Source organism: Vigna unguiculata, chromosome 1 (genome assembly GCF_004118075.2).
Source record: "Vigna unguiculata cultivar IT97K-499-35 chromosome 1, ASM411807v1, whole genome shotgun sequence".
In the NCBI taxonomy this organism is placed as follows: Eukaryota; Viridiplantae; Streptophyta; class Magnoliopsida; order Fabales; family Fabaceae; genus Vigna; species Vigna unguiculata.
Genome location: NC_040279.1, coordinates 20,561,739 through 20,587,711, shown reverse-complemented (window position 1 = coordinate 20,587,711; position 25,973 = coordinate 20,561,739). Strand labels below are relative to the sequence as shown.

General features: G+C 33.1%; 2 protein-coding genes, 1 non-coding gene and 1 pseudogene across 4 annotated transcripts; 1 reads left to right on the top strand and 3 right to left on the bottom strand.

Annotated features, from left to right (window-relative positions):
* Positions 1-63: 63 nt before the first annotated feature.
* LOC114184861 (probable protein S-acyltransferase 7) lies at positions 64-7,039 on the top strand. The gene is made up of 5 exons (XM_028072215.1): positions 64-507; positions 2,085-2,267; positions 4,386-4,682; positions 5,660-5,893; positions 5,984-7,039. Exons 1-5 carry the CDS (start codon positions 421-423, stop codon positions 6,488-6,490), a joined length of 1,308 nt encoding a protein of 435 aa, XP_027928016.1. The 5' UTR covers positions 64-420; the 3' UTR covers positions 6,491-7,039.
* Positions 7,040-8,683: 1,644 nt separating this feature from the next.
* LOC114165547 lies at positions 8,684-8,844 on the bottom strand (annotated as a pseudogene).
* Positions 8,845-19,898: 11,054 nt separating this feature from the next.
* On the bottom strand, positions 19,899-20,093 carry LOC114165488. The gene has a single exon (XR_003599718.1). It is a non-coding gene; the product is annotated as a U2 spliceosomal RNA (small nuclear RNA).
* A 2,053-nt stretch (positions 20,094-22,146) lies between these two features.
* On the bottom strand, positions 22,147-25,010 carry LOC114175509 (pentatricopeptide repeat-containing protein At1g77405). 2 transcript variants are annotated; one of them, XM_028060275.1, is made up of 4 exons: positions 23,489-25,010; positions 22,940-23,000; positions 22,641-22,840; positions 22,147-22,513 (listed from the first exon to the last, which is right to left on the bottom strand). In XM_028060275.1, the coding sequence occupies exon 1, from the start codon at positions 24,951-24,953 to the stop codon at positions 23,610-23,612; it is 1,344 nt and encodes a 447-aa protein (XP_027916076.1). In that variant the 5' UTR covers positions 24,954-25,010; the 3' UTR covers positions 22,147-22,513; positions 22,641-22,840; positions 22,940-23,000; positions 23,489-23,609. The 2 variants fall into 2 exon arrangements, with proteins under 2 accessions (XP_027916076.1, XP_027916069.1); XM_028060268.1 differs by having other exon boundaries at positions 22,940-22,997; positions 23,489-25,009.
* Positions 25,011-25,973: the final 963 nt, after the last annotated feature.

Here is a 25,973-nt window from a genome sequence, read left to right as displayed (position 1 = left end):
ACACAGTAATTGTCCAAGAGGGAAGAATCCTGTTGCTAGTGCTAATCACCAAAACCAGCTCACAAACACATCACACTTCACAACACACAACAATCATCACATTAGAGAGAGAAAAAGAGAGAAAAAAAATTGAAAAAAAGTAAAAGAAAAACCCTTACTTGCATTGCATTGCACAGCAGTACCTCCTTCTGTTCCCTCCCAACCAACCCCTCATGCCTTGTCGCTGACCCGACCCGACCCGTTGAACTCGCCGGAAACTTTGTCCAAAAGGGTCTCCGGATTTGCCTATGGCCCTCCATTTCCGACCCTAGAGACCCTTCAAGTTTTGGCCTTTTCTCCTTCGCTTCCCCGTTTTGGGTACTCAATTTCTGAAATCACTGCAACTGAGAGAGCTTTTCTGAGAACTCCTGCCCCGACGACATGTACGTCGTGCCTCCGCCGCAGCGCTCCGATCAGGGGTCAGGATCCGGCGATTTGCGGGTCTACCAAGCTTGGAAGGGTAGCAATGTAAGTTTCACTTCCTACTTGTATTTTTGGTTATTTGCTTCAACAAGACTTGGATGCAGTACTTTTAAATACTTGTGCTGCTGTTTTTCAATCAAAGATTACAATTTCATTTCATCTTGGTAATCGTCATAATAAAAGTTCATTAAAGTTCAATATGAATTAGATTAGGAAAGTGAAACTCCGATTCTGACTTCAGAGCAGCATGAAAATCACCTAAGCAACTATATTGAAGTCGTCAAATTTTCACAGTTTTTTCTTAAGAAAAGGAAATTGCTCGTGGAATTTGTTAATTGGGGTTGTCAAAGTTCTGCTGTCAGAAAACTTTCCCTTTCCGCAAGTGCTTTTATGCATCTCAAATTTTGGTAGCTCATCTATTATTGGTGGTTGTTGTGGTCTTTTCTTTGTGCTGGTATTGGGTTTTTGGGCCTGGAGTGTCACTATTTGGAAGGGGTTCTAGTTGTTATATGCTGACTTTGAGACTCGTTAATGTAAAGAAAATGGATGACTTTGTGTGGATGGATATCTACCAGGTTCTGAAGCAGTGTTAATGACATGACAAGTGATGGTAACTCAGAAACCACATCAACCAGTCTCCTTTTTCTGATTGATGTGTTAGGTTTAAGCTGATTTGTTTCCAGTACAATGTTAGAACCGAGTATTGATTGGACTTTTGTGTTACTTAACTGTTACAGTCTTAGTGAAAGTGTTCCAAAGCTTCATTTGCTCTGGAAAAAATGGGAAGGGATCAGAGATTTGGCATTTTGTAAAAACTGTAGACAATCTTTACTTATAGACAGATAGATGCATACATACATACATATATATATATATATATATTAAAGCATAACATGGGGTACTAGAAATCTTAGGGACAACCTACTAGGTCTTCTTATTAACTGTACCATATTCAGTGGTTTTTGAACTGCAGATGATCCGGATCCATTCCTAGCTTCCCTAGTTTTAGTTGCTTCTCACAGTTTCATTCCCTCCTAAAATTATGCTGCGGAGAATCACAAGCATTTCACTTTCAGGATGTGTTTGGAAAGAAAGTCGTCGGAGATCTGTTAAATTTTCAGAACAAAAATTAGTTTAAATAATTTATTTTTCATATTATTTTAGCAAGTTTGTGTCAAAGTATATGATGTGGTGGTATTATACTATTTGATGATTATAATATACTTAAGAAGTAAGCAAAATACAATGAATCAAAAACATTATACTCTATGAACTACTGTGCTCTTTCCTCTCTAATCTTAAGCAAACTCAAATAATAGGTGTAAGGTATAGGGAAATCATTGAGGCAGCAATTTTCTGATGGTCTCTCCAAATTTATTATCAAAAACACTGCTAGCCATCGAGCCTCTTCATCATAACTTGAAATAAAATCAAAATACATCATATGATCAATGATGGTTTCTGGATGTACTTATTGTTCAACCTTCATTTTGTAGCTTGTTTGCTATACTTAATAGAGAATAGAAAAATATTATTGCATTGTTATTTGAAATATGTTACAGGATCAATTCATTTTATTACTATGAGGGTGCTTAATCATTGTTTTGATTATTTTCTTGCAGAAATTTTTTCTTCAGGGAAGGTTCATATTTGGACCAGATGTGAGATCACTGGCGCTGACAATTTTTCTTATTGTTGCTCCTGTCGCAGTTTTCTGTGTCTTTGTTGCCAGAAAACTGATGGATGATTTTTCTGACCACTGGGGGATATCCATAATGGCTGTTGCTGTTGTGTTCACAGTTTATGTGAGTCTTTTTCTCTCGTGTACGATATTTTCTTTCTCTGTATGTCATTCAACTGTGTTGGTAATCTTCTATGATTAGAATCATTAGAAGCATTCCTCTATATTCAACCTCTCACACTTGATTGAAGTGAACTGATTTGGTTGATTTGTCAATGAAATACTGCATATTTTTAACATCTTTAATGTTTCATATCTTCATTTGGAAAAATTGTCAAAGTAAGAGTAGTTATAGTCAAGCAGAACAAATGCATCCTAATTGTAATGATGAAGTTGGGTCCATGGTTAAAGCCAAACATCATGGATTGTTGTCCTCCTTTTGGATCAAAACAATAGTTTATTAAGGGAGGGAAGGACATCCTTCCTAGTGTTGCAAATACTAATCTTTTAGAAGACTTTTGCAAACACTTGTTTCATAGCTATTGTGAGTGCTACTCTTCCGAGACATCGATAATCAGCTCTGATACCATTTGATAAACACTCAAACACTTAGGAAATTCACTCTCAAATCAATGACTAGCTATTAAGGGGAGAAAACCAAGCACTAAATGCTCTACCAAGCTTCCTATACTAGTCAATGTGGGACTTAGGCACCAAATACTCTATTGGATTGAGACTTCCCCTTGAATGTGTATATTTTGCTTTAATTAGAGGCACCAAAAGAAAGCATATGTAGTGTGTTGTTATAAAACTTTGCGCCACCTTCTTCTGCCATAAACTTATCAAAAGAAGTTCTCCAAGCTATTGGCACAAACATCAAAGATTCATCACACACACACGCATAGAAGCCTACTCCATGTGTAATCTGGCCATGACCATACCTGTGTGAAATGCAATTTAAAAGAAAGATTTTTAGAGGCAGTTTTGGGACTCTGAGGTAGCTTCCCTGTGTTTCAAAGTTTCTTCAAATCTCCATTTTCTTTGGGTAGTTCATTGAAAACAAAATCTTATGCTTGTACACCTTTCCCTTTTTGTGTGATTCTATTCATTTGTCTTATAGCTTAGATAATGGATTCACTTGGTATAAAACAATAACGGCTTTCTATCAAGAAAATTGTTTACTATGTCATATAGTCTAGTCTTATGGTGGTGGATTGTAGATGCAGCAATGACTTATAATAGTTTAGACTGTGGTTTGAAATGGTAATACCATAATACATCTACAACCCTACATGGTTAAATGACTTGTGTCTGGAAAATTATAACTATAGGATTTAGGGAGCCAATGTGGATAGATCTTGTAAGATTAATGCAGTTGTCTTTGACGGTATTCATTTTAGGCAATGTAAGGTAGCATGTTATAGTACACTTGGGTTATGCAATTTTATTGTTGTTTGATTCATGTTTGTGTGGACCATCTCTACTATCGTTGTTAATGACATATCAAACTTGAAATTTAATGAAAAATAGCATTTGGAGGACTAAAATTAGTACAAATGGTGCTTTTTGCTATGTGAAAATTGTATTTCTTACATGTGTAGAATTTATTTTGAAAGTTGTTACAAACCAAAAAATATAGCGATAAAAGAAAACAGAGAAAATGAAGGCACTGTGAATTGTATGTTATTTGCAATGAAAAGGAAACTATAAAAGGAGGAAACCTCCAGTTTCTTAGAGCATAGCTCCTATAACAGAAAATGAGAAAATCACATAATCACCCTCTCCCCTTTTGCCTCATCAGACTAAATAATAGAAAATACTCTCTCACATCTAACAACCTCTCTGCTATACTAGTTCTGTTATGTAACAACCTCTCCACTTACTCATGCCACCTCAGCTTCAGGATTTCGCTTCTTTCTTTTGCGCACATAAACCTTCAATACCTTAGGTGTCACATGCCCCTCATGGACCAATGGCTCTTTCAGCCCATAAACTTGCTGAACTCGAACAAAAGGTGAATTTTGATATGATACAGACCTACACCTAGATGTTAGTTCTTTATGTTCATGTCTGGCTCACTAGTTACCAAATTGATATGCTTTGCTTCCAGCAATCAACTTCTTGTTTATTTCTTATTTGTTGTTTGGTATTTATGTCATGATAGAGGCATATCACTAATTTACCATGGTTTGCACCTAAAATATGTTCTCTCTAAACTATGCTGATGCTACAATCTTTTCAGGTCTTGGTTCTTCTTTTGTTTACATCTGGCCGAGATCCAGGCATAATTCCACGCAATGCACATCCTCCGGAGCCAGAAGGTTTGGACAGTAATCTAGATGTTGGTGCTGGTCAGACTCCTCAACTGCGGTTGCCTCGCTTTAAGGAGGTTGAGGTCAATGGCATCCCTATTAAGATCAAGTATTGTGATACTTGCATGCTCTACAGACCTCCTCGTTGCTCACACTGCTCGATCTGTAATAATTGTGTGGAAAGGTTTGATCATCACTGTCCTTGGGTTGGGCAGTGTATTGGACTGGTAAGTTGGATCTTTCTTCTCCCAACCTAAGTATTTTCTTTCTCTTTTTCATTTTCTTTTTATTCCCATAATGTTTTGGGGGAAGAGGAGCTTTATCTCGTTATTAATTGTGACAGACTTTTCTGAGTCAGCTTTGAACTCATTGAAATTGTTCACAATAATTGCATTTTGTACATGTTGTCTCTTGAGAAAACTCGTTTTATAAATTTATTAAATTCAATCTAGCTTTAGTTTAATTTTACTTTCAAGTTTATTATAATTGGTAATTCATGATATAATCTAGCTATAAATAAAGTGTTAGCTTGGTGGGTGATCTTTAAACAGTGCTAGGTTTTTAAGAGACCAGATTATCTCCTTCAGTTCCCAATTCGTAGATAACTCCTCTTATTCTCAAACCTTCTTATTTATAGGCAATTCAACTCCTACCTTATTAACTCTTGCTCTCTCAACTCCAATATGCAAACTAACATGAACTCTCTTAACTAGTGAACCTATCAAATTTTTGTCCTGTCATGGAAAATTTCTCTTCAAATTGTATCCTCTATGGTTTTGTGCCTCAAGCTGATCAGACAAATGTTTTACAGGGAATATAGGCTAATGTTCCTATTCTTTGGTTCAGAACATGTTGCAAATGGTGACAAGCGATGTGTGATTTATTGATATTAGAGAGGAGAGCTACCCTTGCCTCCAATAAACCAAAAACAATATCCACTCTGTAACAGACATTGACTTCTATTTATGGAAAAAAAAATTTAAACAAGTTTAAAGTGGAACTGAATTAAGACTCCATATCCCCTCTGCTATTTTTCTTCTTCATAGGTGCTTCAGCCATATTTTTTCTTAAGTTTGCAGCTTGCATTTGTGTTCATTTTTTATGAGTTCCCCGATATCATTATTTATTTTTCTCGGGATTACTTTTCGGTTATCCTTTGCTTTGTGTCATTCTTGAATATAATTGTTTGCACATTGTTATGCAGCGTAATTATCGGTTCTTCTTCATGTTTGTCTTCTCAACTACGCTACTCTGTATATTTGTTTTTGCGTTTTGCTGGGTTTATATTGTAAGAATTATGACGGCAGAAAAGACAACAATTTGGAAGGCAATGATAAAAACTCCAGCCTCCATTGTGTTAATAGTTTACACCTTCATATCAATGTGGTTTGTAGGCGGCCTCACTGCCTTCCATTTATATTTGATTAGTACCAATCAGGTAAGAACTACTCTTTTTAATCCACATGCTTTAGATGTAAACTAGTTTTCAGATGTATACAGCATGATGTTGGCTCCTTTACTCTTGCAGACTACTTATGAAAACTTCAGGTACCGATATGATCGGCGAGCCAATCCATATAACAAAGGAGTGTTGAATAATTTCAAAGAGATATTCTGCATCAGCATTCCCCCGTCAAAGAACAATTTCAGGGCAACAGTGCCAAAAGAACCAGCATTACCTACTCGATCGGTGGGTGGAGGCTATATGAACCAAAACATGGGGAAAGTTGGGGAGGACATAGAAATGGGAAGAAAAACAGTATGGGACATGGGTGCTGGAATTGATGATTCTGAAGCTCAATTAAGCAATGACCGTGTGGCTGTAAAGGATGGCGAATTGTCTCCTGAAATCAGGACGACAGTTGATGACACAGACCGTGCTGGAATGCATCCTCGGCGATCTAGCTGGGGAAGAAAAAGTGGAAGCTGGGAAATGTCCCCTGAAGTTTTGGCTTTGGCAGCCAGGGTGGGGGAACCAAACCGTGTCGGCGGAGACAGCAGTAGTAGTTTGACACTTGACAATCGTCGCGTGTAGCCGAATGGCATGGCCGAAGGGACCTGGAAAAAGATTTGATTTTACAGTGATGATATAAAAGAAAAGATTACATTGTTGATGTGGTAAGTCTACACCAAAATCATGTGCAATATGGGTTGTAGGCATTTGCAAGGTGTTTGTTAGTGTTTTTTAGGCATTCTGCTTCCAAGAAGAAATTGTTTGGTGTTGCTTGATGTTGTATTATGCAATTAATTAGCCTTTGCACCTGTGGAAGTTGCTGCAGCTCTCTATCTCTCGTGGCTGAAGGCTAGTGACATGAAATATCCCGGAGGAAATCAATGATGGATCAAGCGGAATTGTTCTTACTAACTTATCTTGATGCTTGAGTTAAATGTAGTTGGTGTGTTAGGATGAGAAACTTAATGAGACAGATTTGCCATGACATAAATCTTTACTCTTTGTTACCACTCTAGTGCTATTGCCATTCTACTTTTAAGTAGGAACATTGCATACCATGTATAATTCCACAATGTTTGTGTTACAAATACAATCCATGGCTTGAAAAACAGTTTTTATTATTCTTTTCAATCAGTTATCTGTCAGAGGATGTTTAATCATTAAGGTTATATCTGGATTAGTTGTTGAAAAGGGATTTGTTTAAATAATAAAATTTAGATCAATTCCTGTTTGTACTAGTTATGAAACATTGATTATTTTCCAAACTTGTAAACCAATGGTTGAGTTACAACTTAGTTCAATTTGATTGGGGTGGAGAATGTCGACCCTTTACATCATCAAAAGTAGCGTTGTTGAAATGAAACATGGACACATTGTTAATTTAGGTCTCACTTTATTGCACTTTGCTTCTCTTTCTTTACAGTTTTGAGATTATACTTTTACCATTACTATACATCTTATAAACAGGCTTCCTACAACTTCTCTAAATTTTGTAATTCCATTATCTTAAATAAATATCCAGATTTTTATTTTTTCAAAATATTTGGTTGTGCGTACTCCTTTTTTTATGACCTTATCATCCTCATAACTTGATTTTAAATGACGAAAGAAGAGTGTATTTTCTTAGAGTACTATACATTTCAAGAATGTTGTATTTGATGAACATAGATTTCCTTATGGTAATCTTTTTCCCAATACACCAAATTCTGTTCAAAATCTGAGTCAGTATTTCAACTCAAGTCTTATTCGTGCACCACCCCAAAATTATCCAAATCATATACTAATCATTGAGCATATGTTCTTATCCCTCACACACCTCACTCATCATCCTCTCAGTTTATATTTAGTATTGTGGCGAGAAACACTCGTTTCTCTCTCAGTTGAACCTATAACTTGGTTGACTTGATTATTTTCTAGATCTTAAAAATACATATCTAGCTATGATTCAAACCAAATATATTCGTGATTTGCGATTTGTTTCATAAAACATAAAGCAGAACCTCATTCGATTTCTTTTCCTATTGTTTCTAATTGCAAGTTATCCAAACTTGGGTATTGATCTATTTTAAGATCCTATCTTATGAAACTTGGTGGTAGGTGTTTTCCAGTATGGTAGTCTTACTATATCAAAAATAAACTTTGTTGTTAACAAAGTTTGTTAATTCATGGCCAACCGCATGATTCTCACTGGGCTATGATACTACATGAATTAAGGTTTTCTAAAGGCACTTTGTTTTATGGATTTCCCTTTCAACCGTCATCTTTTACTCATTCTTTGTCCTAATCAAACTTTATGATGTTGATTGGACTTCAATCTTCAGGAGTAGTCATCTTTCTTGTTCCTAATTTAATATCTTGGTGGTCTTGAAAGCAGCAAGTTACTGCTAAAGAAGTTTGGCTTAAACTTCCACTAAATTATTGTGGATCTCCACAGTGCTTACAGAATTGCAAATTTCCTTCACTACTCCAATTCTTTTTTATGACAATCAAAGTGTTGTGTCTTTTGATCACAATCCGGTCTTTCATCACATTGAGATTGATATTTTCTTTGTTCCAAGAGAATGTTATAAATGTAAACGCATGAATAATTTATGAATATATGTATTTATTAATTATATTTTTAAATTTCTTTTAATTTTTAGATTATAATACCTTTATTTTCCACTTAAGATAGGTAAAACAAAATGGAACACTATTTGTAAATTTTTAAGAAAACCTATAATATTTTGTAATTTCATATAATAAAAGAACAATATATCACCAATGCAATTAACACTAATGTCACCCAAGCCTAAACTAGATTGGAAGGTGTGCCAAGCCCATCCCCATTAAAAAATTAATTTAATATCGTGTGGACCATTGGCCCACATATCAGATATTAAACTGATAAGAACAGATACTACACTTGATCTTAGCCAAAAGGCCGAGAAAGGTATGAATTGTTTGATATCAGGAGGTTCCTTTTATACAAGAACGTCAGGTGGCTGTTATCTACTATAATCTATGTGGGACTTAGGAGTGACTCGTGTAGAAAAATACAGACCTAAATTCCTGATTTCTTTTTTCTTTATTTTTTAGCAAATACCTACGAGATACAAGAAGCCTATACTGTCTCGAAGCGAATCCATTTTCTGAAACCCAGACTACTGTATATATCGAAACTAGAAATATAATAATGCACAAAAATTGTCTTATATAAATAAGTTTTAATTCTTTAAAGTATTAATGAATTACTATTTTATATATAATTATTTAATAAATAATAAAATATATGTTTATACCATATATTTTCAAAATACATAATTTAATCCTATTTAGCATGAATTCTAAATAATATAATATATTCAAATGTTCATCTCAAATGTAATTTTAATCAAAATTACTTTTGTGGGTAAGCTTTTAGCTTTATACAATTTTTTTATCACTTTTGTCGTTTTAGTTAAAAACTTTATTTACTCTGGAACGCATAGGTTTATATCTAATTGTGAGGATAGAAAATATTTATTATATTTGAAATCTTAAAATCGCAGTTGACTCCAAAATTCTGCTACATCAAAATTTAGCTTTTAATTCAAAAACTCACCCAAAGTTATACATTTTCTATTAAAAAAATAAATATTATTTCTTATTTATTTATACTATATAGACACGTTATCATATTTTTCCTGTATATATTTTTTAAATATATATAATACCATATTAATAAGTGATAATATTATAATATTATTAAATTAATATAAAAAATATATTTACATTTATTAAGAACATAGTGAAATAAATGAAAAATAAAATTAACGATGAATGATAAAGAAAAACATAATTATTAAGTTTTATGAAAAACATGTAAAATTAACTATTATTTTTAAAAAATAAATAAGTTAAAAAATAATAAATAATTTATTATAAAAGATAAAATAAAAATAATAATTATGGACATAAAATCTTTTTTGTATTTAATTATAATTTAAAATTATTTACTGTGACATCTCATTTAATAAATAAATTCTAATAAACAAAATATCACATGTTATAATAATATAGAGCATGCGACATAAAGTACATGAGAATTCACCATTACCGTAATTTCAAAATATACTTGAAACAAAAGTACCATGGGCACAGAACAATGTCATAAATTTGTCTTAAAACATAAAATAGATTTCCAAAAGATTGCTCAACAAAACAAGGAATGACATAAGACCAGTTTTTCAAAAGATATTCAAAAGAGCAATTAGCAACACGCCTAAACTACACAACAACATCTTCACCATCTTGATGATCACCAGGAGTCTTTACATATGCTCACACCAACATTTGGTGACCATTACAAAAAAATAAATAACAAGGAAACAAACACGGAAAGAAAGAGGGGTAAGCTAGTGTATTTACATAAGTACATCACCCAAGAAACACATACATTGATAAAAGAAACATTAACTCATAGTTTTCATTCAATTAAACACCCAACTAACTTTTGACTCGATATTCGAATTATGCGCTTGATATAGAATTCTAAGGAAGTATACACCTATGTTAATTTCTAAACTCTATTGTGTGACACCCCAACTACTATATTGAATAATTATTATTTTGATAAAAAATATGGAATTTTTTTTTGTACAATAAGATTTTCCTTGAGAGAACATTAATAATAACATAACTTCATATTCTTATATACATATATATATATATATATATATATATATATATATATATATATATATATATATATATAGTTTACATCTCTGTAATTGTTCATGAAATATTACAAAAATTCATATATTTGTATAATATTAAGAGTCCTATATCAGAATAGAAGATTATCTATATTTTTAATATCTCCTAAAGATATTAATAGAAATCATCCATGAGTAAATCTTCAGAAGATCCACCAATAATATCCCAAACAAATCTCACTGAGCAGGTTCCTCTTTTGCTCATGCAACAGGTACATATGAAAGAAAAATATGAAAGGAGTCAAGTAATTTATAAGCCTTAGATTGTAACATCCCTAAGGAATATTACTGATATTTAATAAATAAAATTTGAAATACAATAAGTGTCGCATTTAATATAAACTATTTCCCAAAACACGGGAAATTTAAAACTTTCCTACATAAAGCCATAAAACCAGGAGTCCATAATTCATAAAACTGAAATACAAGTCAATGGCTCCTTCCAGGTTTACATAATATTCTCAAGATAAAATAATAAACATATAACATATGTATCTACAAAATATCCCATGCTAGCCCTCGCTCCGAGTCTAAGCATCTCCTGGCCCACCTGTCACATCATCTGCTCCCGGATAACTAGTTATCCGATCATCGCCACACACACACAGAAAGGGTGAGCTATGCACAACATATATAAACAAAACATGAATATAAATATATTTCCCAACCCAAAATAACATCATTAAATTCATAATTTCCAAATCACCCAACCATGACCTCACAGTCCTTCATGAGTCATATGCATGAACTAGGTCTTAGGACTTCCCTGTGCTCCCACGAAAGTAACTCATTTGTGGTCCAACCCTATAAGCCTATCCCGCTCATAGTCCTGCCCTACAGACTCATCGTCTGTAGTAAAACATCCAAGTCTCACACTTGGACCCTGGCACGCACGCAATCACCATACTATGGACTCCTCGCCTAATAGTAGCCGACGGGAACATCACAGTCCCTTGCCCATCGTGTGCCCGACACATGCAATCACCATACTAAGGACTCCTCGCCCATTAGTAGCCGACGGGAACTCAACCAGTTCCATGCCCATCATGTGTCCAACCACCAAGCACATCCCAGACCCCTAATGGACTTAGTCCTTCAAGCCCACACACCACAACACATGCATATACAACCTAACCATGGTATAACAGCCAAACACACTCACAAGCACATAGAAACATAGTAATTCGCATAAACTCGCTTAAGCTAGGGCCCCTCGCCCAAGCTAGACCCTCAGTCTCGCTTAGGCTAGTCCACCTCGCCTGAGCGAGTTTAAATCAGCAACAAAACCACGTCATCTCGCTTAGGAGAGATCCCCTCGCCTAGGCGAGACCATTAGTCGCCCAAACACCCATTTCAGACTCGTCTGGGCTAAAATACAACCAAAGCACCACGCATGGCCACGACATCTCGCAAAGTATATGTTAAGTTAAACGCAAAAACCTTTCTTGGACGAGAATTCGCGCTCAACATGAGCACACTTCCTTGCGATCTCGCCTAAGCGAGAGTGCCACTCGCTCAACAATAACACAGCTCGCCTAGACGAGCTACAAGGCCTTTTAACCAGAAACGTAGCTCTGCAATTCTCGCTTAGGCGAGATGGACTCGCTTGGGTGAGACTTGCAGGGTTTTGCCTCTGTACACGCACACAAATCATTCGAAACATACCCAAACCAATCCCAAATCGCAACCAAACATGTTCAATCAATTTGTATCATCAACCAAGCCATATATATGCAGTGCAACACGTTTGAATCCTCTGAACACACATATTGGCCATAACCCAAAAATAACCAAATTAAAAGGGACTTTTACCCCACATACCATTCGATGATATACACAATCAACATAAGTCTACATTTCAAATTCCACACTCTAAACCCAAGTCCTCTCACACAATCAAAGTACTCTCAACCACTTGAGCTAGTACTTTTCCACGTCGCATTAAACAACAATTAATGCCATAAAGACGCCTTCTACCCGCATTTATTAATTAAGTAATTATTTAATTTATTAATTTTCTCGGGTCTTACAGATATCAATCTTAATAAACTCAACAAAAAATGCAGACACTAGGGGCCTAGAATTGGACCTACAACCACAAAACTAGATCTCGTTATACCAATCATATGGATTCATATTCCACTTCTAATGATCCATTATGAACATCAAAAGTTAATTTGGAAAGTGATTAGGTAGTTGAGTATTTCTCATAAAACATTGGTACAATCATAATTATTTCTTTCTCGAGAATATTAGTCATTTATTGGCCCACAAAAGAGATATATACTCACTACCTAACTTTGGGGATGTCGAGCAGGTATTGGATAATCCCAAGTTTGGCCTATGAATATCCTAGTCCAGTGCATTATTCTGAACTATCTAGATATTCACCTACTTGGTAAAACTTCCTTAGACCCCACCATGGTCCTTGCCTTTCATCCCGCAATATACCAAACTATGACTTCCCAAATACAAACATTCTGACACTAGTTTATCTCAACTTATTGAAACCAAACTTAACTCTTACTTAAGTGACATACTCTTGGATATTTTCAAAGGTCATAAGATGTGATGACTATCAAATCATGTCATTGTATAAACTATACACAAAGAATATAAAATAACAATAAAATATACATGTAATTTTCTTCTATCCAAGCTCACTGAATAAAATAATATTTACTTTTACTTTATATTTATTTATTTATTATAAAATAATGATAAAAGAATAATCAAGGCAAGAACTTTAAATAAATAACAAGATAAGGATTAGAATATTATAAATAAATATAATAACAAAAATATAAATTAAACAAGAACAATGCGTAACTGGAGATATACTAAATGAAATAAATAAACAGGATCAGTGCGTAACTGAAGATAAATTAAATAAATAAATATACAGGACCCATACATAACTGGGGATTAAATAAAAATAAATAAATAGGATCAATGCATGATTATAGATAAATTAAATAAATAATCAGGACCAGTACATAATTCGAGATTAAATAAAATAAATAAACAGGACCAGTGCATAACTGGAGATAAATTAAATAAATAAACAAGACTAGTTCATAATTGGAGATTAAATAAAATAAATAATTAGGATCAGTACATGATTAGAGATAAATAAAATAAAATAAATAAATAAGACTAGTGCATAATTGAAGATAAATAAAATAAAATAAATAAACATGATCAGTGCAGTGCATAACTGGAGATAAATAAAATAAAATAAATAAATAGGACTAGTGTATAACTGAAGATAAATTGAATAAAATAAATAAATAAACATATCACTGCATAACTGAAGATTAAATAAATTAAATAAAATAAGAAAATTGGATCAGTGTATAACTAAAGATAGATTAAATAAATAGAAAAGGATAATAAATGTGAATAAGTTAAATGGAAGTAAATAGAATAATATATTATTCAAAAATAAATAAAGGATTAATATAAAATCCATAAGTTTATCAAAAATTAATATAAACAAGTTTAACCTCACTCCCTCTTGCCTTATTGATGGAAGGACGTACTAATAATATTTGTAGATGTCTGGGATCTCTTTGAATCTTTGCTCTAAACTTTCTCTCTTTCCTTTTCTTTCTCTATCTTCCTCCTTTCTTTCTCTCTCTTCTCCTTTCTTTCTTTCTTTCTTTTTCACTTCCTCACTTAACTTCTCTCATTCCATATATATATATATATATATATATATATATATATATATATATATATATATATATATATATATATAAGTCATGCATGTGCTCATTTTTTTATCCAAATCATCATTGTTTTCATTAATGAAAAGATAATGTTTATCTCTTTAGGTTATCTTCTTTTTTTTCCTTTTTCTTTTCTTTTATCTTTTCTTTTTTTTCTTCTTCTTATCTTCTCTCTTTATCTTCTTATCTCTTTAGAAGATTTTTTTAATACACATACCTATTTAATAATATTTTAATTAATACATTTTTACCTCATATTTTTTTAATATATATATATATATATATATATATATATACACATACATATTTCATTAGTTTTGTTTTCTTCTTATTATTGTTTTCAATAAGTAAAAACTACATCATGATAAAATATATTTTTAATGTTTAAACTACATCATAATAAAATACGAAAACATGAGTAAAAATAGAAGATTTTCTAAGTGTTTTATTCAAAGTAAATAATACAGTTTATTAAAAGTAGGGATGTTACATACCGAGTCTAGCCACAAGGGGTTATCACCCAATCAATCACAAGATAAATCCCAATTTGTTTTAGGTTCAAACACCTCCCAAGACTAGATATCCTACTACTCTCACCACATAATCACTCTACTCTACGTGAGTGTGAGTGATTATTAGAGTTCAGAATACCTTCCTTATCTAGACATCTCCTATATCAAGGCATACACTAACCACACCTTCACCAAGAATTTCCTTTGAAACTCTTTTATCATCAACATTCCACATGTTACCTCAGAATAATTATCATCCCAACCTAACCACATTAAGTACAGGTCAAAAAAATGCCACATCATTCATGCATAGCTTCATACATCATATTTTTAACATTAACCCAGTCAATCACAAGTTAAAATAAGAAATTAAAATTTTGCAGCAATTCTCACTTAAGCTAATATGATCTCACTTAAGTTAGAAATTCTGGCTTAAGCTAAAATTCAAACAGAGAGCAAAGTGGAATTCTGCTATTCTCGCTTAAGCTAAACTGATCTTCGCTTAAGCTATAATGATTTAACTTAAGCTAGAATAGTAGGTTTTCACTGGTTTCAACATGCAAAAACCAAAAATCCCAAACAACAAAACTAAAAAAACACAACCACAAACATCAAGCCAGCATTTTAAGTACGATTCAAGACCAAAAACATACAAGACACTTAAAAAAGAAATTAAAGTCCTAGCTTCCCTTACCTTGATTGGCGCTAACGTGAGGGGAAGAAAGCCCCAAGTGGAAAGCACTAGAAAACCCAAATACAGCCTAGGAAGCTGACATGCAAGAATACAGGGGAAGAACACATAAGACCTTGATCGAGCTCAGACAGAGATGAAACTTCAGAGGCAAAAAATGAAAGAGTGCGAAGTTGGGGTTGACTTACCCGGAGGAAGGGAAGTTCGATTCGTTCTGATGAGAAATCCGTAAAATTCCCATTTACAGTCTTTGCCTCGAGAAGTGGTAAAAACTGAGTTAGAATCGAAGAAAATATGTGGAACAATGACTGGAAGGGATGAGTTTGAGAGAAGATGGGGAGCGTAGAGAGAAGAAGCTAGAGTGAGGAACTGAAAAGTTTTATAAATAAGAAATATGTGGCTAACTTGGGTCCCTTCTTACTAAGGGTGGAACCCAAAATCCTGAATTAAAATAGAACCTTACATTTATATTCTATATTTTAAGATTAAAATTAAATATATTAAATTTTATACATTAAAATTTATATTTAGTATGTTTATTTAATAATTTAATATAAATTTAAAAATTCATTTTTACGTATAATTAATTAAACACCTACTGTCCCTTTACAAAATTCTTAGCCTGTTATGGTATAAATTACATACTCATTTGTCCTCTTATACATCATCAAAGTAATGCTGATGAAATGAAACATAAACGTATTGTTGATTTGAGTCTCACTTTATTGCATTATACTTCTGTTTCTTTAAAGTTTTGTGATTATACTTTTATCATTGCTATATATCTTATAAATAGGTTTCCTATAACTTCTAAGTTTTGTAATTCTATATTCTGCTCTCTTTAATTAAGATTCGGACTTCTATTTTCTGAAAACATTTGGTTGTGCTTACTTCTCTTTTTTATAGCCTCATAAACTTGATTTTAAGGTAGAAGAGTGTTTTTTCTTACGGTATTCTTAATTACACAGATTAGAAATGTCTATCATCCAGAGAAAAAATATATCTTTCGAGGATGTTCTGTTTAATGAACATAGATTTCTTTATGGTAATTTTTTTTTCTTGTACATTAAATTTTTTCAAAATTCTGAGTCAGTATTTATACTAAAGTCTCACACTTACACCACTACAAAATTATCTAAATGTTATATTAATTACTTAAATATAATTTATGAACGTAAAAAATTACAAATGTACTTTAGGTAGAGTGATTTGATGTGTAAATTGTAAAATATTATTTTAAAATGTATTTATAAGTTATAATTAAGCTTATACACTAATTTGGTCTCAACTTGAAGAGGACAAAATTAGATTGTTTTAAAAAATAAGCAACTAAATTGAATAAAAATTTAAATAGAGGACTAAATTGAAAACAACCACTACTGCTGTCACATGTCACGTGACACGACTATAACCTGACATGTGGCAGTTTATATATTTAAAAAAAATTAAAAATTGAAATTTCACTAATTAACACATGTTATATATGAATATGATATTAACTTCAACTTAATAGAAATTATCAAATTGAACCTTTCTTACATAATTGAATGACTAAATTAAACCAAAAAATAATAAAGGGACCAAAATGAACTAAACCAAAAAATTAGAGAACTAAATTAGTAATTATACATAATTATTTCTATGATATATCAATCTAGCACTACTCCTTTTGCATATATTCTTATCCCTGATACACCTCACTCATCATCCTCTGATTTAAGTATAGTATTTTTAAACCCAATACATCCATGTTGTTTCTGTCTTAGTTTGAACCTACAAGTGTGAAGCAAGCACTTAAAGATACTATTTGGTTGGCTCCAATGTAGAAAAATACACGGGACTTAGGATCACTACTATTGATGGTCAATAATACCTTTTTGAATGGAGTAATTGGCGTCCATCATAGGGTCTCTGTAAAACTTGATTCCAACTCCACTCAAGCAAGAACACCATGTAGCAGATTATGCAATGCATCGAGGAGGTAAGGCGGGAGAATGAGACGATACGACAACCTTCAGAAGAAAACGTAAACAACTCCAACCACCAAGAGAAGGAGAGCAACCATCAAAATTTAATGTGCGTCTCTATTTTTCTCGTTAAGAAAGAGGTAACCATAAAATTGTTCAAAACCTTTAAATACATAATGTCCATAAAGATAATTTGATAATCTCGTAAATAATTATCTTTTTCTTGCATTATCTAAAATTCACAATCATAAACATAATAAATCTACAAACTTATCATAAATTTAATAAATATACAAACTTAATGAAATAATTCATTTTGTCTATAAAAAAAATTGAAAAGGACAACAACCTTCATAAAAAAATTATTATTTTCTAAAATATATATCATATTGTTTAAGTTTAAATATACATTCACAGATTAGCAAATATCTTAACTTATTTAATTAATTTTCTTATTACTCAGATTACTTTCTTTATTACTGAAAGGCCTTAATGAAAGGTGTTAAGTGGTCACTGAGCATTATTCTCGACTTTTCAAAGTTACTTTGTATTTGACTTCACCATTTTTCTCTATTGAAACATTATAGGCATATGATAGACTAAAGAAACTCCAAGCTCGTCTTGGGGCCGGGCACGCCGTTTAAAGTAATTAACTGAGCTTGGCTGGAAGCTAGCCTAAAAGGTCAGTTTAAATCAAGCTCAACACGAACGGAGGGCTATTTGTTGGTTAGTTAAAACAAAACTTATAAGTTGTTTATTTTGTAGGTAAAGTAAATCAGACCATGAATTATTAAGCAGTTAGAGACTGAAGCCAAATTTAACAAAAAAGGAGAAACTTAACTAAAGATGGTGAGAAGAAAAGTAAAGGGTTAATTTGATACTAGAAGATGGTGCGCAGGTTATAATACCCTTTTATCTCAAAAAACTAAAGATTCAAGGTTGAAGGAATGAGTATCATCCCTGTTATCTAGGGCCCTACCTGATAGTTGAAGATGGATATTAAACATCCAAAAACCAACCTAAAGTTTATGGCCAGGAATTGAGCCTAAATTTTTTCTATATTTAGTTTAAATTTTATTAACAATAAGGGAGATCTTATATGTGGTTATTATCTTTGTATCTTTATCTTCTATTATTACCTTTGTAATCTTTATCTTCTATATAGATTCTGATTTTGGCCTAAAGATAGTCATAAATTTTGAATCAAGAGAGATTCTGATTGATTTTTGTCTTTGGCCTATAGCAAACACCTAATTTTGAAGTGAATGCCAAAATCTTTTGTTAATAAATTCAACAAAGCTTTATATATGAACTAAAACAAGTACTATAATAAATTCAACAAAGCTTTATATGGACTATAATTTTGTTTTATTTTTTGACAAATATACCCTAATTTTGTACTTAAAAATTGGAAAAAGTCCACAAGGAATTAAATATTTCTTTAGAGAAAATAAATTTAATATGAGAGTAATAACCGTCAAAATTTTTAATCAATTACATTTTAATCAAAATCAAGTAGCAAATGTAAACTAGAATACACATCTTTTATTCTTATACCACAAAACTCATTTGACTTCATGAATAAATTCAAATATGTTAATCAAGTTCTATTAAACTTTTTATTTAAAAATCTGCCACTAAAAAGTTATTTAGAAATTAGTTCTTTTATAATTATGTCTTGAATTAGAAATTTAATATTACATTATTTTAAATATCAGTTGTAAAATGATATAATTTAAAATTAAAAAAAAATTATCAAATTATATATATATATACATATATATATATATATATATATATATATATATATATATATATAAATAATCAAAATCAAATAAATAACACTCCATGGTTCAGCCATTAACTTATCTCTATGCATACACTGTTTTTGAGGGACTATAAACTGTAAGTTACTTCGATATTTGACTACATTCCGTAACAAGAATACTAATAATTATATCTGTCAATTTGAAGGGACTGATTAACTACCAACACAATTTTTATTTACCTCACCTTATAACAAAACCTACTAATTGCAAATATTTTTCTAGATAATAGTATAAATTCTACTATAAAATCATTTTATTCTTCCATAAATATAAATGCATATGAATAATTCATGAAAAATAAAATGTATCATATTTATTAATTATAAGTTTTGGATTTCGATTATAATTAATACCTTCATTTTCTAAAGTGTAAAAATGGAAGAGACTATTTGTAAGTTCTAAAGAAAACCTATTATATTTTATAATTTCATATAGTAAAGTGCAATACACAATCAATTCACCCAAACAAAATTTGGATTTCTTAAAACATAGTAAAGTAATAAAGACAAATAAAGAACTAGATTGGAGGGTGTGCCAGGCCATGTTATAGTGCAACACAAGGGCGACACTTGAAGAACCCAGTAGCAAGCTACTGTTATGGATCTTCCCCATTAAAAAATTAATTTAATATCGTGTGGACCATTGGCCCACATATCAGATATTAAACTGATAAGAACAGATACTACACTTGATCTTAGCCAAAAGGCCGAGAAAGGTATGAGTCTTTCAATGGCAGGAGGTTCCTTTTATGCAAGAACGTCAGGTGGCTGTTATCTACTATAATCTATGTGGGACTTAGGAGTGACTCACGTTTTAGGCTCCAACAAACGGTGAATTTTTATATGCTACAGACCTACACACCTAGATGTTAGTTCTTTATGTTGATGTCTGGCTTACTAGTTACCAAAGTAATATTCTTTGTTTCCAGCAATCAATTTCTTGTTTATTACTTGTTGTTTGCTATTTATGTCAAATGATGGAGGCATATCACTTAATTTACCATAGTTTGCTCCTAAAATAAGTGTTTGTGTTACAAATACAACATAGGTTGAAAAACAAAGTTTTTATTATTCTTTTCAATCATTTATCTGTCAGAGGATGTTTAATCATTAAGTTTATATCTGGATTAGTTGTTGAAAAGGGATTGTTAAATAATAAAACTTAGATCAATTCCTGTTTGTGCTGTTCTTCAATTAGATTTAGTTACGAAACATTGATTATTTAGTTACTTCTATGACACATGAATCTAGCACTACTCCTTTTTGCTTCTGTTATTGTCCCTCATGCATCTCAGTCTATATTTGATATTGTCACCGGAAACTAGATCTTCCTCATTGTTTCTCTCTCAGTTTGAACCTACAAGTGTCAAGCAAGCACTTAAAGATACTATTTGGTTGGCTGCAATGTACAAAAATACATAGGACTTTTAGTATCACTACAAAGCATGTCCAGTGGAAAAGGATTTCATCAACTCTATGGTTTTTATTTTCAAACTTTCTCTCCACTATGTTGATGACATGATAATAACCGATAGTTTTGTTACTCCGACTCAATATATTACAACCAAGTTTTATACAACATTTTCTTTTGTAAAAACTTCAATCAACTTGATTATCTTCTTAACCTTAAAATAACATATCTACCTGCCACGACTCAAACCAAAAATATTTTAAGATCTGCTTCATAAAACATCTGGCACAAGCTCGTTTGATTTCTTCTCTTACAGGATCTAATTGCAAGTTAGCCAAGCTTGGTGTTGATATGTTTTAAGATCCTATCTGATGTCAGTGGTAGGTGTTTTACGGTATGGCACTCTTACTGTATCAAAAATCAACTTTGTTGTCAACAGAAATCGATTAGAAATTATTCTTAATTTCTCGGTTATTATAAGGTGTTATTAGATTTTGAAAGAAAAAAAATTGGAGAAAAAAATTAAGATAAAAGACAGAAAAGGAATTCTTAAGAGAATAACAGAGATAGAAAAGAATAAGAAGAAAAGGAAATATGCATTACAGATTTCTTAGAATAAAGTAAGTTTTCTTAAATAAAGTAACCTTTTTATAATAGATTTTTCCTTAAAAAAAGGTTTTATAAAAAATATATAATTTTAATAAATAAATAAATAGGAATTCATTTACTTCAAAATTAGCGAAAATAGTTTATTTTTCATCTTAACCTTCAATTTTACTATAATTAAATGACAAATGCATTTAATTCTTTCTCAAAAATCATTAATATTTCATCTGCAAATTCTCTATCTTTTTCGACGCTAATATATATATATATATATATATATTTCATTTTAGTTGGAAAATGCAGTCAGATGTTTGGGGTAGTATAAGTAATCAAGGGATAGTAACTCATATTATAGGAGGAAATTTTGCGCAGAGTTCCATTACCATTAATGGATGACTTCGTGATTTCTTATGGGCGCAAGCATCTAGGTAATTCAGTCTTATGGTTCTTCATTATATATATATATATATATATATATATATATATATATATATATATATATATATAATTATTATTTTAATATGAAAAATAGTGGGGACTATATCAGAATCTTTCTAATTCAAAATTTATATAATTAAATTTTAAAATGCATAATTTTAATTTGTATTTGGTATGCATAATTTTAATCAAAACATTGTTTAGTATTAAAGGAGTTAAGATGGCAGAAATGAGAAGTAGATGAAGTTATAGCAAATAACTAAACTCAGTTTGTTTCCAGTAGAAAAATAAAAAATAAGTATAATGAAAAGGTGGAAGTGTAAAACGAATTGAAGGGGAATCTATCAGAAAACCTGCGACCATCCCAGGTCGTAATGAATGGGAACGATCCTCTACAGTAATGAAAATACTATTCTTCATGTATAAAAAATTACATTAGAGCACTATCCCACAAAAGTAAATATCAAGTCTCGTCGTTAATTTTCCACTAGTGGCATATTCAGGGGTATTATAACCTTCTCTTCACATGACACTAGTCGCAACATATGATTAGCCCCAACTTGTGCCAAATAAGCAAGCTAAAAATCATAAGTTTACAGAGCTTCAATCCCTCTTACTTCGGCATTGTATCAACTGCGTATCAACTTCAGCAAATAAGTTTACAGAGCTTCAAATTTGTGACCATCTGCATAACATAGGCTATTAGTCACGGTTCTAGAAAAACCATAAAAGAAAAAAAAGCAAGTACAATTGGCTAGCATCTCAGTTTGAAAACTAATTTTTTTAGATGAAAAAAGTAGAGAGCATACAACCTTCTAAAACATGCCGAAAACGAAGGTACCGATCATTAGAGAAAACATAGTCTCCAATCCCTCTGCACAGGATCTAAGAATCTTATTTTGACGATACAGCCTTCTATTTCCAGTTATCTAAAGGCATTATGGAGTCAACAATCTTTTTTGAGTAGTCAGTCAGGAGATCAACTTAATAAGTAGCTCCCATCAGTACAACGCTGAAAATTAGGCAAACAGCCAATTGTGATTAAATCCGTATGCAACACTAAAGATTAAATCTTAGTTACGTATGGTTCGGATTCCATCCATTTCATTACCTTATCATTTTTACTCTGTCAGTTACGTATGCATCACTCCATTGGAGAATGTTGAAAACTGCTAGGGATGGACAAAGATAAGTCATGTTTTACATTGTTACCGATATAGTAATACGAAAGAAGACTATGCAACACTAGCAACATCAACACAAACTGGTTTACCAATTTTGTAAGACACTGGTGGTAATAGAGGAAAATAAGCAAGTAAATTCAACACTAGCGACATCAACACAAACTGGTTTTCCAATTAGGTGCCGCTGATCAGATGAACAGGAAAATTCAGCAACCAAAAAAAAAGGCATTGCTGAAATTGCTATAGCTTAAAATTATATATATCACTATGCTACTGTAACTAACTAATGCCTAAACATGGAGTTACTCCAGTGCAAAATGAAACTCATATTTTGAAGGAAATATTACTCGTATTCTAAATCTATGCCAGATGTTAAATCACTAACATGTTATTTGGACTAAATATACATGATATGTCAACTTATAAAGGTGACATGTTTTGAAAGCAAAACAGTGGTACAATGTCAAATGGAATACCTGCATCAGAAGAATCAATAACAATCATTTCAAGATAACCACATTCCGGATTGACTTCACAAGCAGCACGACCCAAATTCAAATAGAAATTCAACCCAACATTAGATTTGTGCATTCAAACTCAAACTGGTTCCTCCATCTCTGGATAGCCCTTGCGAGCCATAACAGGTTTCACCTTCATCATTTGCCTATACCTATTCCATATGCCATCCTTTATTCTCTTGTGCACCCCATCCTCCTCCAATAACAAGCCACCCTCCCCGGCAGCGCGAAGCGCATCACAAACCAACCCATAAGTATACTCTCTGGGCACGGATCCGCCATCAACCAACTCAACAAGAAACCCCCAAGCCTCAACAACCCTCCCAGCTTCACAAAGCGCGTGAATGATGGGAGTATATGAACTCGAACTGGGAACTCCATGCCGCAACCTCTGCATCTGCCTCAACATCTCAACACCCTTATCAATCTCATTCACAGCACTATAGTACCTTATGAAAGACCCATAAGTAACACGGTTCGGAACAACACCCCTTGTCTTCATATCATCGAACAACTCCAAAGCCCTCTCCACGCGCAAAGTCTTACAGCACCCATCAATTAGGGCATTGTAAGTCACAACATCGGGAACCAACCCTCTGAAAAGCATCCACCGGAAGAGACGCCCGGCCTCGTAAATCCGCCTGCGCGTGGCCTTCCTGCAGCCGGTGAGCCTGCCGTAGCGGCAATAAGAGCTTATGAGAATCGTGTAAGTGAAGGTGTCTGGCGGGCACCAGAAACCGGGAAGCTCCATTTGCTGGAGAAGGAAACGCGCCTTGGTGAAGTTCCCCACGCAGCATAGCGCGTGGATCAGCGCGTTGTAGGAATGGGTATCGGGTTTGCAGCGGAACTGTTTCATTCGGTGGAAGGTGAGCAAGGCTTCGTCGGCGAGGCCTTGTTCTCCGAGGAGTTTGATGACGCACGTGACAGTGGCGGTGGTCACGTAGGGGCATTGTTTGAGGAAATTCCAGAGGGGCTTGGTTGTGCTGGCGCGGGCAAGTAGGCATGCCAGCTCGCGGCACGTGGCTTCGGAGTGGGCAAAGGCGAAGCGGGCTTCGACCCAGTGGAAGAACTCGAGGGCTTTTAGGGGCCCGAGGTAGACCTTGTAGGGGTCTAGGTGGGCGGCGGGACCTAAGACGAGGGTGTTGTTGCAGAGCTTGTTGTGTTCTAGGTTGAGGTTGCGCTGCCGCAGCGGGGTGCGGTGGCGGAAGCCGCTCTGGCGACCAATGGAGCGAGGTGATTGGAGGGTGTAGCGGGAGATGGAGCGGAGAACTTCCGTGACAGCGTCATCTGTCCATGGCGTAGCTGACGGTGACGGTGATGGTGATGGTGGGTGCGCATCTAATGGAAGGTCTTTGATTACCAACACCAGTACTTGGTTGGCAAGATGTTTGTTAAAATGACGCACAGGGTTTGTTATTCCCATTTACGTTTTGCGGGCGTTGCAATTTGAACAATGTGCTCACCGTAGTAGGAAAAATAAAAGAAGAATGATCGTTGGAAACCAAAAAGTACATGGGCTCTTAATTTAAAATAATAAATTTAGGGAAATGATATTTTTTACAAAGTTTTTTTTAATAAAATTTGACAAACTACTTGTTTAGTTAAAAAAATATTATTTTATTACTTCATTTTAATTAAAAAATAAAAAATTAACCCGTTTTAATTTTATTTATAGAAATTTTATCAAGTTTGTAAAAAAATGTCAAAAACTATTTTTCATAAATTTATAAATGATATGATATCTTTTAACAAAAAATAATATATATTTGTTAGGTTTTAAGTTTCATATGTTATAATATATCTAATAGTTTCTTTATTTAGAACTTGAGGTTAAAATTAATTTAAATACATTTTCTCCCTTCAATCATTTGAAGCATATTTAAAAGACAAAATCATAAAAGAAGTTTCAAATTCTAAAGTGGATAATACCTAACGAATTTGAAATTAGAACATTGAGACCATTTTTTGTAGAAAAGACAACTCTATTAACCTTAGATTGAGGCCCTTACAACTAATAGAGACTTTGGAAAAATCAATCTTGAAACCCTTGTAAGAAGCAGTGTAGAGATTGTGCAAAGCGGGGACGAAGATGATCAAGGAAAAGGTGGGTGGTTGGTGTAAGGTCAATCACCCGGCACAAGATATCAAACGCCTGTAATGCCACCCAAGTGTTCGGATGGATCTGGGTGCATGCAAAATTCAGTTCTCTCAGGACCCCCAGGTGGAAGTCCTCAAACAGGAGCTAGATGTGCAGATCAGTGAAGAAGCAAGCGTAAACAAAAAATAAGTCTAGTTGTGACCCTTCCCGCCTATGACACACACATTCATTGCCAACACAAACCCTTAGTCAAAGGGAACCATCCTCGACGTCATCCCAAAATATTTCATGTTGCTCGGTGAAGTAGCCCAAGTCATTACCCAATCGGTAACGGGTGGCGAAATC